The sequence below is a fragment of the Watersipora subatra genome, chromosome 3 (assembly GCF_963576615.1).
Source record: "Watersipora subatra chromosome 3, tzWatSuba1.1, whole genome shotgun sequence".
Taxonomy (NCBI): Eukaryota; Metazoa; Bryozoa; class Gymnolaemata; order Cheilostomatida; family Watersiporidae; genus Watersipora; species Watersipora subatra.
In genome coordinates, this window is record NC_088710.1 from 4,641,521 (window position 1) to 4,656,483 (window position 14,963).

The following is a 14,963-nucleotide window of genomic DNA, read 5'->3' on the forward strand; positions in this document are numbered from 1 at the left end:
TAGATTGCATATTTCGAGTTGTTTTACAGTATGAAAGACAACTCTCAATAAAACTATTGCTTTGCGTAAATCTGTTCCTGAACAAGGGTAATGCAGTTAGTATACAATAAACCAGTCCTTCACAATATGTATATATGTATGTATATACAACTTCTATAACAACTATGTATAAATATTTATGTATATATATATATACAACTTCTGTCAGTCTAGTTTGTTGTGATAAAAATTGTGTGGACAAAACAGAGAATAGGATAGCTGTGCAATTGTCCATAAATACTTAAAGGCGATTGATTGGTGCAGGTGTTATCACATCGAAAGCTATCTTAATCTTGACCTCTGAATACAGATAGACGATGAACAGGTTGTACCGCTCATTTTATAATATAAATTTTTTTTTGCTTTATTGTAGATATAAAATATTTTTTATGAGTTTTACTTTGCAGATTAGACTTTGCTGATTAGAAAAAATGAGTAAATCGTTGTAAATGAACTTCAAAAATGTGCGCTCTCCATCAACTTATTGTAAGATTACCGCAATCATGGTCTATACAACCAGTGAAATTGTGCAAAAAACTGAATAAATTGGTATTAGACATAACATTTGCGGTTGCACCACCGTCACATTTACAGATAATTGTCTCATGTCTACAATTTGGTCTTGTAGCAGTCAAACCACCAAATGGACAACTTGGAAATGGCTCAACTTTTTGTGGAAGTGTGTTTAAAACTGAGTGAATGATTCATCCGGTGATTAAAATGTCGTGTTGAACTTGTGACCCTCTAAGATTGCATTTGTAATTGAGTTGTAAAACTTGTGAAAATTTTTTTTTAAAACCTCGGAGTTATTTCTAGTTTCAGTAGAAAGTCGGATACCATTTGTGGTTGCCAGGATCTTCTTAATTACCCAAGTTGGTCAAGTTATGCAAGACCAAGGTTAAGTTATGCAAGATTGTAGCTTCCACCATTAGAGGTTGTCAGAAAAGCCCGCCTCTATCTGTTATGGTCGGTTTCAAAAACCTTCAAATTTTTAGCAGTATTAGCTTCAAAGGTAAAAGCACCAGGTTTATGGAATCCTCTCCATTGTGCTCGGCTCCAGACACCATGTATGTTTGTAAGATTATTGTGTGGCTAGTTGTAAATCAACAGTTAGTGTTCGTTGCTAGATTGTTCTTATTAAACTCAGAACAATAAAGGTCATCAAACTGACATAATATAAAACACCAAAATGTGAAACACATTAACTGTGAGCAGAATGAAATAATGCAAATTACAAACAGAAAAATATAGCATATAAACAATATTGAGGATTCTATTAAGACCACGAGAAAGGGATTAAAGGTTGTTACACCTCTAACGTTTGTGCTTGTGTTACGCCGAAGGGACATGTCATACACCTGTGTGGGGAAACCATACAGCATTTTCACCAGTTCACCCAGTTTGTGAATTGATCACTCACGAAATAATAACAGTAACTAAACTATAGCTTATACAGTATGGTTATGTACTTGTGAGCTATAACTGTTTGAGGCATGTCAGGTCAGACAATTCAGCTATTATTCTGAAGTATTATTCTGATTCAGCTATTTCTTTTACGATTTAGTATTTTACGCTATTTGTTATGCTATAATTGTTCATAAACTTGTTACAACTGTCCATTTTTAGTACCAATCGGTTCAAATAGCACGCTTCAGATGATCGCAACTGTGTGAGAGATGAGGATGCAATATTTTTCCTAACACTGTCTTAAGTTATAATAACAGCTCTTATTATAGTAAAGATTTAGACTAGCTTAAGGATGACTTGACTACGGGAGTAGCCTGTGTTTCATATTTAAAGAATTCCCAAGTGCAGGAGAGCGACGGCCGCTCCGTCTCCTATGATTTTCAGACCTTCCTTAGACAAGTCCATCTTACCTACAATGAATGGGAGCAGGTGCTAGAGCTAGGTTGAAGGGCCTTTCAGTCATATACATTGTACAGAATTAGATGCATCCAAACACTAGTAAAGATTTAGACTAGCTTAAGTTACTAGCTTAAGTTACTCAAGTTCATTGGGTAAAGAAACTTAGCCAATGACAACTACATTCCCTGCCACTGTTTATAAGCTGTTTTAAATCTTGAGCAAGTGTGTAACATAAGAAGAAGGAAATGTATTTCAACAATCTGTTTTAGCAATGCTTTGAGCTTTCAAATATTTATGCATTGGCCAGACACACACTCAGAAATAAAACATGCCTTCATTTAAAAATTAGAATGGTAGATGTATATGTCGATTAAAAATATATGTTTTGTGCAAAACCTTTTTTATTACACGTGTAACGACGTACATTCATCTAGTCTGTTTATAAAGACATAACTATGCAAATCAGTGTGACTGTTGTTGTCTTTGAGAGACATCCACCGAATCCCTGAGACTGACTCACCAAACCTCTAGGGTTCGATTGAATCTGTGTTAAGAACCATTGCTTCTTTCTGCGTCGGTAATTCCAGATGGTGAATTTCCCTAAACTTACACTCACATCCAGATGATTGTTATAGTTGTATGACTTGTATCTACTAACAACTTTATCACTATTTTAAAAAACAAATAGTAATGTAAAACACACCGCATGTTGGGCTTGAACTATTATAGTAAAAAGTGAGAAAAATTATGACAAAAAGGATTTGCCAGTTTCTTTTTAAGGAAGGCTCTAATACAAAGATGTCAATAAACTTGGTAAAGCAAATTATTTAACTTTCAAACTAAAAGTTTTATCAGTTGCTAATGAATAAGCTACGTATAACATATATTAATAATTATAATATAATTAATAGACTTAGAATACTGAACTGAAAAACTAAATGACCTATTATAGTATCAAAGTCTATTAATTATATTATAATTAATAATATATGTTATTCGTAGCTTATTCATTAGCAACTGATAAAACCTTTAGTTTGAAAATTAAATAATTTGCTTTACCAAGTTTATTGACATCTTTGTATTAGAACCTTCCTTAAAAAAAACTGGCAAATTCTTTTTGTCATAATTTTTTTTGCTTTTTTACTATAATAGTTCAAGCCCAACATGCGGTGTGTTTCACATTACTACTTGTTTTAAATAGTGTGTTTGTTGTCAATAGCAACATTCACAACTATCAGGTAATTTTCTTAGATACCCTGACTAAGTTAAACTGTTACCTACGAGATACAGTAAATACCGGATACAAGCATATACTGGATAACATTCATTATTAACATTATCTTGATTCTATTTCTAGCAGTAATGCAAATGGCTTTCAGAAAGACTAAATATTAGTTTTAAAAATTGTATATATCTTGACAAAGTTGACAATTTTGTTATTTTTCAAACAGCATTGCATTTTCTGGGTGCATTATAGCAAAAGAATTTGAGAGAAAGTAACTTCTATAAAGTTTCTTCCATGTACAAATCATAAAAGCATTATAGTTTAGCAAATTTCTATACCATTGTAATCCTTTCCTTCCTAAGTTGCATGGTCTGAGGTGTAAGTAGCTCTAAGAAAATATTCACTTTCTGGTGTTGTTAAAGCAAGTTTGAGTGAAGGTAACTTCGATAGGCTACATACATTATTTCCAATAGGCAGAAACTTCATAGAACAAAGGAGCGTCATTGTGAAACTGTATTTGCATGCGACGGTGCTCAATAGATAAGCATTGGATGGACTAATAAAAGGAGTTGAGGGCTACACGCTATTGGACATTGTATAGGGTCGCTGGTTTACATATCAGCTTACTTATGATGTTAGTAAGGTGTGAGCGGACAGGACTAGTAACAGCTAGTAGCCGAGTGTAATGGCGAGTCAACACAACGAGCTCGTGGAGATGATACTGGAGTATATCGACCGCCTTAAACCATCGAATCCTAGACTCAAGCAGTCGCTACAGTCAACTAGCCCGAGCGATAGATACTTTGTACTCAAAAATGTAAGAGATCAAAAAAAGAGGTATGGTGTCATGGTAGCAACATGGATCCGTGATCTCGAAGGGCTAAAGTGCATGCTGGCAGGATTTACATCGAGTCAGAAGGAGGATATTTTAAAACTACGCGAAGTACGTGGTCTTACACCTCTACACTTTGCAGTTTTCAGCAGGACTTCTTATGACACCAGCTACACAGTCATGGAAATAGTAGATTACTTACTGCTCAATTTATCTAATGAACAAAAGTTTGCTTTAATAAAACTTCAAGATTCGTATGGTGACACTGCATTGCATTTCGCTGGAAACCAAAATCTACCAGCAGTCACGCATATGATGATTTCGTTACTGAAAGGCAATGAGTACGATGAGCTAATGGGAATTCGCAATAAGGGTGGACTTTCTGTAGCTGACAGGCTGCTGCCAACACTGTTACACGCTGCACAAGGTGCGTCAGCATTAAATAAAACCTTTTTTCACAGAGAAATGAACACTCTTAGACGCATATAGACATCTGAAAGGTAGTGCTGCTCTTTGCAAATTGAAAACATTTTCTATGTGCCCTAAAGATTTAAACATAGCGCCAGATTCTAGTGATTCAGAATGCTGCCAGAGGAACTACCGATGCTACCAATTGAAACTAAAGTACATAATTTAGAATAGCTGCTGCAACTAAACTGCTAAGCTGATAGGTTGTGGGTAATCAGAGCCAGTCGTCACGTTTCACTTACTACCTTTAAACTAACAATAGCTTAGGCTAACACTCCTTAAAGGCCGCATACTGTCAAATTTCTTTCAAATGTAGGTAACTCAACTACAAGTTATTGTTACTAGCCCCTTGTCAATCGGGTGTGCCATGAGGACTCGGCAAGTGTACCAATAAACCACTGAAAATAAGCATATGATTCTGAAATGCTGAAAGGTTAATGATTCACCATGGTGATAGCATGTCGGGTGGCCAAGCCAGAGATAGGAAGTCGAACCCTACGTGATGTAAAACCTCGTAACTTTGGGCGAACCGAACTCCTACTATAGTCAAGATTACTGTTTAACCTGAATGAATACGCTATTAAAATATAATTTGATATGGAAACAATATAATCCGAGCTTTGGTTATACTAAGGCTGATAATGAAGAACTCAGGCTACATTAGACTGGGACGAGTCATACAAATTACTAAAATTGTAATACAACTCTTGATTAAGAGATTTAGGATAAGCATGGTTAATATGTACACTTGCACAGTGGTGATACTGCCTTTTTCAGTTACGTATCTTTATTTGTTATTACTATTTCTGTAGGACTGCTTGCTTATATTAAACATTAAAAACCACAATCTGTCAAATATGAACATTCAAATAAACCTAGCCTACAAATGAAAATCTAGTGGTACCTTTGAGTTTCATGACTCCCAAACATTAAAAGATGTAACCTTTTATTAATATTAGTATATAATATTAGATTAAAAATTTCTGTGATGATTTTCTGTCATTATGTTGTAAATGATTTAGTCCATTTCCTTTTCTCTCTGTAAATTAGAAGAAGTTTCTCTCATCACTGAACTAGCACCTGCTGAAGTAACAGACAAAACAATCAATTTTATGAGTTTGAGAAATTGAAGTCTGTGGTTTTAACGATGTTAGCTGCACGGCTACCTTGTTATGTAGTTACAGCAGAGCACAAAGTGCGGCTAATAAAACTGCAACAAGAGTCAGAACAGCACCAGATTAGCCTCCATCAGAAGGAATGTTACATTGCTGAACAGGAGCATGCAGTCATTGAGCAACGACGCATAATTGAGGTGCAGAGATGTGAACTTCAGGAACAAAAAGAGGAGCTATCAAGGCTAAAATCACAAATCTTGAATCAGAAAGAAGAACTAGCTGCTCAAAAGAAAGATATTGCGGAAATGAGAGAACAACTAACAATGCAAGAAGGTGTTGCAAAAATCCAACAAAAACATTTTGGTATGTACGGACAAGAACTGGACGAAAAGGAGAGACAAATCAAAGAGTTAAATTTAGAAATGAAGGAACAGAGCGGAGTTAGTGCCAAAAATAAGTTGAAAATCTCTGAGCACACTGACAAACTTATGGAACACGAGGTTAAACTGACAAATCAACAAAAAGAAATTTTAGCCCAGAAAAATGGCACGAGTCAGTTGCGGAAAAAGACTATGGAGTGTCAGGCTGAGTTGTCGAGCCAGCAGAGAGAAATGTTGCAGCAAACAAATGGCTTAGTTGAACAGCAGAGGTTACTTATTGAGTACAGCACCGACTTGTCTAAACAACGGGAAAAACTTAATATGCACACAGAAAGATTGACTAAACAGCAGGAAGAAATCATTAAACAAAATGGAGAGTTTGCTAAACAACGTGAGGAACTGTTGAAACAAGAGAGAAAACAACTTCTACTATATAATAAATGTGATGAACTTGAGAGAGGAAAAAGACTTCAAGAGGAAGGTAAGGTAAAATGGTTCACCAGTATCCATGTTGGCTTGTCATCAGCATTAAACATAGGTAGAGCATTAGTCCCTTCCGCCGTTGACCCAATTTTCGTTTCAAACTATGGAGATTATATCAAATTATTACACTAGTCTTTGTCAAAATTTTTTAATTTAGGTATACCGCAAGAATTTATAAATGATTAGTCAAAGACTGAACTCATCAGTGTTAGTATCTTGCATTTATGATTGATTATGAAATTCATTAGAAAATAAAGCAAATTATCAGAAATAGGTAGAAGGCTGGCTATTGATCAGGCTGATACTGAATGACTCTTGTTGTAGTAAATCTTTCTGGTAGCAGAGATAATTGGCTTGTGTTGTAGTGAATCTCACCGGAGACAGAATTTATTGGCTCTTATGGTAGCCACTCTCACTGGTGACAGAGCATGGCTACTATTGTAGTAAATCATTTTTGTGACTAAGTGGATTGGTTTGTGTTGTAGAAAGTATCTGTGGTTATAGAGTTGAATGGTTTTCTTGTAGCAAATCTTTCTGGTTGCAGAGTTGATTGGCTCCTGTTGATTTTAAATTCGCCCTTAAATAGACCCTTTTAATTACGGCTCACTCGGTTTAACATATTTAATTTATTACAACACATAAAAGCAAAAGAAAAATTTTCAAGCACTTGTGTGACACCATGTGACCAAGAGTAATTTTTGTTTTTCATACCTTTGCACTAATTAAGCTAAAAACCTTGAAACTATCATTTGAACTAATAACTTATACTTTTTGGCCGTTTATACTTTTAGCTTTTGGCCCAGTTTGAAACAAGCCAACCCCGCAGTTTGTAGCGAACTTTCTCCGAGAAGGTTCTAACAACAAGTACATATTCACGCTTTAAAAATCGGATGTTGATACTCACAACTTTCCAAACCCTCGCAGTTGCATCGTGACAATTATAATGTAAGCCTAGTGTTTTAATATTCAACTCTTTTCGTAGATCCCACTCTAAAAAAAATTTTTTCAATAATTATTAAAATTAATTTTTTTGGTTTCGCTTGTTTTTGGCTGTCAGTGATAATTGATGACATTTTCCAAAAAACACTCACCAAATACATAACCATGACTGATACATTATGTGTGGAAATGAAATTATATAATACCGGTACACTTATATATTACTTGTGCACTTATATATTACTTCCAAGATTTTGTTTAAGCAAAATTTTGAATCTAGTATAGACCATCACTAGACCTTTAAGATTCTTACAAAAGTAGCGGGTCTACGAGGTGTGGGAAACTCAAGCAAATATTCAGAGTTGAATGTTCGTAGTATGATACTAAAACCATTTAGAGAAAAGTGACCTGAAAGGAAAGTAAGGTAAGGAGAACTTGTTGCTAAGATTGTTATCTGATTCCTTGACATAGCCAAAAACTAAGCAAGGCTTAATCAGCCTGCTGCTACGAGCTCTGGCTAATCTATACTCTTCTTCAATGCTAGTGTTAATATTTATTTTTCAATAATTACCGAACAAGGTGGACTGGTAGATTACCAATAATTGCCGAACAAGGTGGACTGGTAGTCTACTAATAATTACCGGACAAGGTGAACTGGTAGATTACCAATAATTACCGAACAAGGTGGACTGGTAGACTACCAATAATTACCGAACAAGGTGGACTGGTAGATTACCAATAATTACCGAACAAGGTGGACTGGTAGACTACCAATAATTACCGAACAAGGTGGACTGGTAGACTACTAATAATTACCGGACAAGGTGGACTGGTAGATTATCAATAATTACCGAACAAGGTGGACTGGTAGACTACCAATAATTACCGAACAAGGTGGACTGGTAGACTACTAATAATTACCGGACAAGGTGGACTGGTAGATTACCAATAATTACCGGACAAGGTGGACTGGTAGACTACTAATAATTACCGGACAAGGTGGACTGGTAGATTACCAATAATTACCGAACAAGGTGGACTGGTAGATTACCAATAATTACCGAACAAGGTGAACTGGTAGATTACCAATAATTACCGAACAAGGTGGACTAGGGAATTCTTGTTGCAGGTTAAATCTTAGCAAACTTCCATTTTCTCTCATCTTGGAATATTTGTAATTCTTTAGAGCTACGAAGGCTAAAAAATTCTAATCATGAGCTGAATAGGTTAATACGACAAATGGAAATCTTCAACAGAAGGAGCTTTGCTACCAACGGAACCGGAGACCAGGTGCACGATGATTAGCAACAGAGGTGACCACATCATATTACGCGTAGGTTCATGTATTTTGATATGAATTTATACGCTGGAGGGTGTGTATATGGTTTATGTGTGCTGAATTGAATTTGTGTGTTTGATGTTGTGAGAGTCATTTTTCACATTTACATTGTATTGTCTGTTTGTTCACTTGCTTTGTATAAATATCAGTGTTTGCCTCTCATCTGTCAAATGTGTGCAGTTATAACGATAAAGTTTTCATAATGAAAAATAGGCTTCGCTTTAGATTTGAACTTAAAACCTCCAGGTATGCAGACCGGCAAGCTAACTCACTTCACAACGCTGTCTCTACCGTATTATGGAATAATAGTGCACATATTCATTACATCAGTTAAAATACTCATGCTTAAAGCGCTTGGCAAAATACTATTGGTTATTACAAGCACCCTTGATCCTTACGATTAACGTAACGTTTATTAAGCTGGCTTCAGACATGGCTATTATTACGGGAATATTTAGACTGCCTCAAGTTATTACCTTATGTGTACCTGATAAGTTACTCAAATTCATTGGGTAATTATTTTATTACCCGTGCAATGCCGGGCATTCAGTAGTATAAATACATATATATATATACATACATAAAAAGAAAAATATATATATACGTGATGAACTTTTGTACAGCTGTAAATATAAATATATACCCTATATACTGCTATGTATAGTATAATATAGGATGTCTAGAATATCAAGAGCACTTAGTTGTTAGTCTATAACTACAAATTTGTTTCAAGCAGATATAGATCAACTCTCAACAAAAATATAGATATGCTAGTTGAATGCATGGGTAATAAACAGAGTTTTGCGCAGAAAACCTGCTAGGTAAAGCAAAGCTAGCTGAAGCATGAAGTGTGCATATTTCAACCAATTGCCATTAAAGATTGCCAGGGATAATAAGTATGCATACAATTATTCCATAGTGTAGCAAGGTGGCCACATGATGTAGTGGATAGCTCACTTGTCTGCAAAACCAGAGTTTCTGAGTTCAATCCCAATGCGATGCGATTTCCTTATTCTTTTAACTTTATTGCTATAGCTAGACGTAAGGATATGCATGGCGATGTATGGGTAATAAAAATGTTTTTGCATAGAAAATTTATTTTTAATCAATATATACGACGTTTACCAATTGCAACTTTTAAATGAAAATGTTTGTTTATTTCTGTGTGTGTCCATCCGGCCAACGCATAATGAAAATATTATAAAGCTTGAGGGATAGCTAAAAAATATTGTTGAAACACGTTTTTTACTTCTCACGGTACACATTTGCTCAAGATCTAAAGCAGCATATAAACTATTGGCAGGTGATGTAGTTGTCATTGGCTGAGTTTCTTTACCAAATGAACTTGAGTAACTTAAGCTAGTAACATAAGCTGTAATAAGAGCCGTGTCCGTCCTTCTGCCTAGGCATTAAGAAAAAAGATTGCACCACACAGGAATCGAACGTGTAGATTCTTTAGAGGCACAAATGTGAAGCCAAGCGCACTATCATTATGTCACACAGTCAGCTTGACCATGGCTTAGAATAATTGTACTTATAATCGTTTCGCATCACGATCTCTCACGCAACCATGATCTTCAGGCGCAACCATGATCTTCAGGCGTGTAAAACCATTCAAGTGCACTAATTGTTCCATAATATTGCGAGTAGGCTGTGTGGTGTAGTAAATAGCATGCCTGTCTGGAAAACGATTGTTTTTGAGTTCAATGCCGCCAGTGCGAAGCAGTGTTTTCGTCCCTATAACTTTATCGCTATTACTGAACATATGGATGACAGGCCAACGAATAACAAACCAACATTTACATTTATACATATAGACATACTAGTTGAATGTCCGGTGTTGCACTGTTAATAAAAAAATTGTCCAAAAATTTATTTTTTATTAACTTATACAGAATTTACCATTCTAGCTTTTCAAAGAAGGTATTTGCTTATTTCTACCAAGTTTATGCTGTATGTACATATATTTATAGCATTATGGGAAGCGGGCACTAAATTTTCTTCTAGTAGTTCAAGCTAGCTAAAGGGTGAAGCATGTGTGTTTTAACCAATTCCCATTAAAGATTGGCAGGTGTAATAAGTATGTACAAAATTATTTCATAACGTGGCAAGGTGATTGTGTGGCAAAATGGTTAGTGCTTGTTTGCAAAACTGGTGTTTCTGATTTCATTTCTAGCGTGAAGCAGCTTTTGCGTTCCTTTAACATTATCGCTATAACTGGACATACTGATAACAGACCATAGAGTTACCTCCCCCTAGAGTGATAACAACAGGAGCGTTTCCAGTGCCAACAAGGAGCGTTTAGGCCAAGCCCCTTTTTTGTGCAAGTCAATCGTAGTGATTGACTAGATCTATAGCATCAGCCATGAGAATGATTAAACAAGAATCATGAATTTCCACAGTTAAGATAGTAATTAATGCTCATATTAAAAGAATGATGATTATAGTTTATTACTTTAATATATGTTTATTATTTAAAGCAATTCCATACCTACATGACTTGCAAAGGCACTGAATAACTTGTGTTAAATAAGTGAGTTAATGCAATCAGTTACTCATAGATAGGATAGATAGTCATACTGGGGTTGTATTACATTATTGTGATGGGAAGCTAATCGACTGCCATCAACTATAAGCTGTACTACCCGGCGTTGCCCAAGTAATAAAAAAGTCTTTGAACAAAAATTTTATTTTTATATAACATTTACCATTCTAACTTTTAAACTGCATATCATGAGAAAAGCATATATTTTTAAGCAGTTCAAATGAATTAAGAGAAAAAAAAACAACTGTAAAGGTTTTCAAGCTTTTTCAAACAGCTACAACTTTAAAATTTCATATCATGAAAGAAGTTTTTTGTTGAAATAAATTAGGAAGAAAAATGAAACTGCAAATGTGTTTAAACGTTAATGTGAAATAATTAGCAAGTAATGGCTAAATATAATCTGTTTAGCTATGATTAGAATAAAAAATTATTTAATAAATAAAGTAATAAAAAAGTCTATTTTATTTTTATATAATTATAATTTAGTATAATTAAGTATAATTTATTTTTATCTAACATATAACAACATTTGCCACTCTAACTTTCAAACTTTTTGCTTGCTTACATCAAAAAAGGATGTCCACTAACTAGTGGACATCTTTGCTTCAAGCTAGTCTATGTATTTGATTGATATGTATTGAAATCTAATATTACATGCAAGGGCAGTTTGTGGACTGTGGTGTCAATGAATCACTCTATCACCATACAATGTCAATACTTTCAGTTGATGGCAGTCGATTAGCTTCCCATCACACCAATGTAATACAACACCAGTATGACTATTTATCTTATCTATGAGTAACTGATTGCATTAACTCACCTACTTAACACTATCTATTCAGTGCCTTTGCAAGTCATGTAGGTATTGAATTGCTTTAAATAATAAGCATATATTAGAGTAATAAACCATAATCATCATTCCTTTAATATGAGCAATAATTACTATCTTAACAGTGAAAATTCATGATCATTGTTTAACCATTTTCATGGCTGATGGTATTGATCTATTCAATCACTACGGTTGACTACCACTAAGACCCTAACTTTCGGAGTCATCCTCTCGCGAAAATTTCATGAGCAAAACTAAACTGTCATAACGAACTAGTGAAAACGGGGAATTAAATAGCTTTGTTTATTGATAGTCCAAGAAACAAATGGCAGCAAGCGATCAAATTGTATTATTGATCTCGGCCACACAATTCTACCTGCGGTTCACAATTACAAACTAGTCCCAAATTGAAATTTTTTTTTTACCGTTGAACCGAACCTGAGGAATCTAATTATGTTTGTTCTACTGCATTTATTTTCACATCATTATATTTTTGCACTCATTAGAGCTGCAAAATTAAGTTGCAGCAAAATTTAACTCTGTATGCTACTCACGAAACTAAATACTAGCGAAATATAAGTGTCCTAGGGTAGCACAAAAAGGAGGCGTGGCCTAAACGCTCCTTGTTGTCACCGGAAATGCTCGTGTTGTTGAAGGCACTGTTATCACTCTAGGGGGAGATAACTCTATGTAACAGACCAACACACAAACCCTTAGATTTATGTATAGGTAGTGTATGTGTACACCTATATACATCTAAATTTTCATATCTGTATCCTTTTTGTTTCCATCCTTGTGTCTAGTTCTAGTGATTAAAACCAAGCAATGACAATACACATTGGGATTTGATCTCCGAACCCATTCTCAAGGTGACAAGCTAACTCTTTAAGCTACATGGGATAAAATAAACTCATTGGGCAGATAATCATTATCTGAATTAAAATAGGCATAACAATGTTGTGTTATGTAAGACGTCACTAAAGCTTGCTCTCACGGCTCTTATTAGTATGCTTAGCAATAGGTATACTTGCTTACTCAAATTAGTCAGTGGCAACTACATTACCTGCCACTGTTTATAAGCTGTTTTTATCACCCATGCAACACCGCGCATTCAACTAGTACAGTTATATATATATGTAAATATTTATATACCTGTACATGTGTATAAGTAAATATTTATATACGATATATATATTTGTATATGTATATAAATATTTACATATACAGTACATGTATTTATAATATTTATATGTATATAGGTATTTTTATTATAAATTTATATGTAAGCACTTATATACATAGGTATATAAACATATATACATGTATATAAATGCATTCAAAACATGTATATATACATGCATATGATATTCATATATACACTAGATGAATGCCTGGCATTGCCCAGAAGATAAAAAAATCTTTGCAGAGAAAACCTAATTTTATTTAACTAGTACAACATTTGCCATGCTAACTTTTACATCTAATATATATGTCTGTATGTTTTATTGCTCCAGCAGCTTGAAGAGTTTAAATTAAGAGTTGTGTCACCTTTGCAGATGAGGCGACAAAAGAAATAATCATTTTAGAGGACTTAATAGGATGAATGAAGATGATATTTTGGATATGCGAACCACATATGTAAGAGAACCAGTTTCCCTGACAAGACCCTGCTATATGTAATTCACTTTTACTTACATTAACCTGATATTTGTGTTAACAATTTTCTGTTATGAATTGTAAAATTTGATCTGGTTCATAGCTTTTCATTGTGATCTTTTTTATTTCTTGAAAGTCAAAATAAAAATCTCCTCTGCAAGTCAAACACATGAACTAACTAAAACTAGAAATTTTCTTTTTTATTGAAATTTTTAAAGTTTGTTTCGTAAAATGTTTACTTTATGTGAGAATTTATAACTAGGCAATTAAAAAATGATCATTTTTGGTCATGAGTTTGAAAGAATGAATGCTGAGATGGAAGGAACAAAATGGCCAAGTCAAGCAGCTGAAGTTACACTGTTATCTCTTAGGAATGCATATAATTTCTCAGTAAAAAACCACTTTCAGTACAAAACATGGTTTGCAGACAACACCGAATGATTTGATTCATTTTGCGTGAAAACACGTGGAAAATGGGCCTATAAGAGACCTTCCTTGCAATTCTCATGTGTGCATTTTCCTGGTTCCTAGGCAGTTTCTAATACTTAATACATGGTTTAGATTAAGTAAAATATGCCTTTTAAATATTTCTTGGTGAAAACATATATTTATGTACTAGAAAATACATACCGTATATATCATTAATACAAATAAATTGTAAATAATCTTAATATTGCATTAGCAGTTATCATGATCAAGAGCTGATAACCCCAAACATTATAGCACCTCAAAATAACTTATCAAATACGTAAAAACATAACTGAGCAATATTTGAGTTCAAAAGTGTAACCTAACCCATAAAATTACAAAAAATAATTGATGTATGACACGTTTAGTATTTGTTTACCCGAAATTGTATAATACTGCAAGTATATCGAGAAGAAATTAAATGAATACTTGGTAACACAATTACCAAGGGTAGAAATCACGAGTTATTAAAGCAGAAAATTAAATGCATAGTATAACAATATAAAGATTTCATTGCAACTTAAGAACATAGCGCATGACTCAGTCAAGAAAGAACATGGTCTATGACTCATAGTGATAGCTTTGCCCGACCACACCAACTGTTCTTGTTGTGAGAGTGCTGAGTTTGCAGTTTGTTGTATTTTATTAAACAACGAATTTTGTGGGGTCCAGAGCTGTAGCGACATGTGTCTTCTCCACTGTCAAAGGAGCATCTACAATGAATCAACAAGAAATGTGGGAAGAGAAAGCTATTATAAGAGTCACCCCACAATACAAAT

General features: G+C 34.4%; 2 protein-coding genes across 3 annotated transcripts in view; one reads left to right on the forward strand and one right to left on the reverse strand.

Moving 5' to 3' along the window:
• Positions 1 to 3,786: 3,786 nt before the first annotated feature.
• On the forward strand, positions 3,787 to 13,889 carry LOC137391482 (golgin subfamily A member 6-like protein 24). 2 transcript variants are annotated; one of them, XM_068077972.1, is made up of 4 exons: positions 3,787 to 4,389; positions 5,609 to 6,406; positions 8,534 to 8,680; positions 13,617 to 13,889. In XM_068077972.1, the coding sequence occupies exons 1-3, from the start codon at positions 3,816 to 3,818 to the stop codon at positions 8,650 to 8,652; spliced, it is 1,491 nt and encodes a 496-aa protein (XP_067934073.1). In that variant the 5' UTR covers positions 3,787 to 3,815; the 3' UTR covers positions 8,653 to 8,680; positions 13,617 to 13,889. The 2 variants fall into 2 exon arrangements, with proteins under 2 accessions (XP_067934073.1, XP_067934074.1); XM_068077973.1 differs by having other exon boundaries at positions 8,534 to 8,660.
• A 412-nt stretch (positions 13,890 to 14,301) lies between these two features.
• Positions 14,302 to 14,963, reverse strand: part of LOC137389658 (uncharacterized) — a 29,175-nt gene continuing 28,513 nt past the window's right edge. The window contains exon 28 of the mRNA XM_068075724.1: positions 14,302 to 14,897. Within this exon, the coding sequence (XP_067931825.1) occupies positions 14,830 to 14,897 (68 nt within the window). The 3' untranslated portion in view covers positions 14,302 to 14,829. The remainder of the gene's footprint in view (positions 14,898 to 14,963) is intronic.

Bases quoted from the DNA above. Each gene is read 5' to 3' on its own strand.
- LOC137391482 (XM_068077972.1), top strand. From the start codon at position 3,816: ATGGCGAGTCAACACAACGAGCTCGTGGAGATGATACTGGAGTATATC. The intron at 4,390-5,608 runs GTGCGTCAGCAT...CTTGTTATGTAG, and splicing joins ACTGTTACACGCTGCACAAG to TTACAGCAGAGCACAAAGTG. The intron at 6,407-8,533 runs GTAAGGTAAAAT...GTAATTCTTTAG, and splicing joins AAAAAGACTTCAAGAGGAAG to AGCTACGAAGGCTAAAAAAT.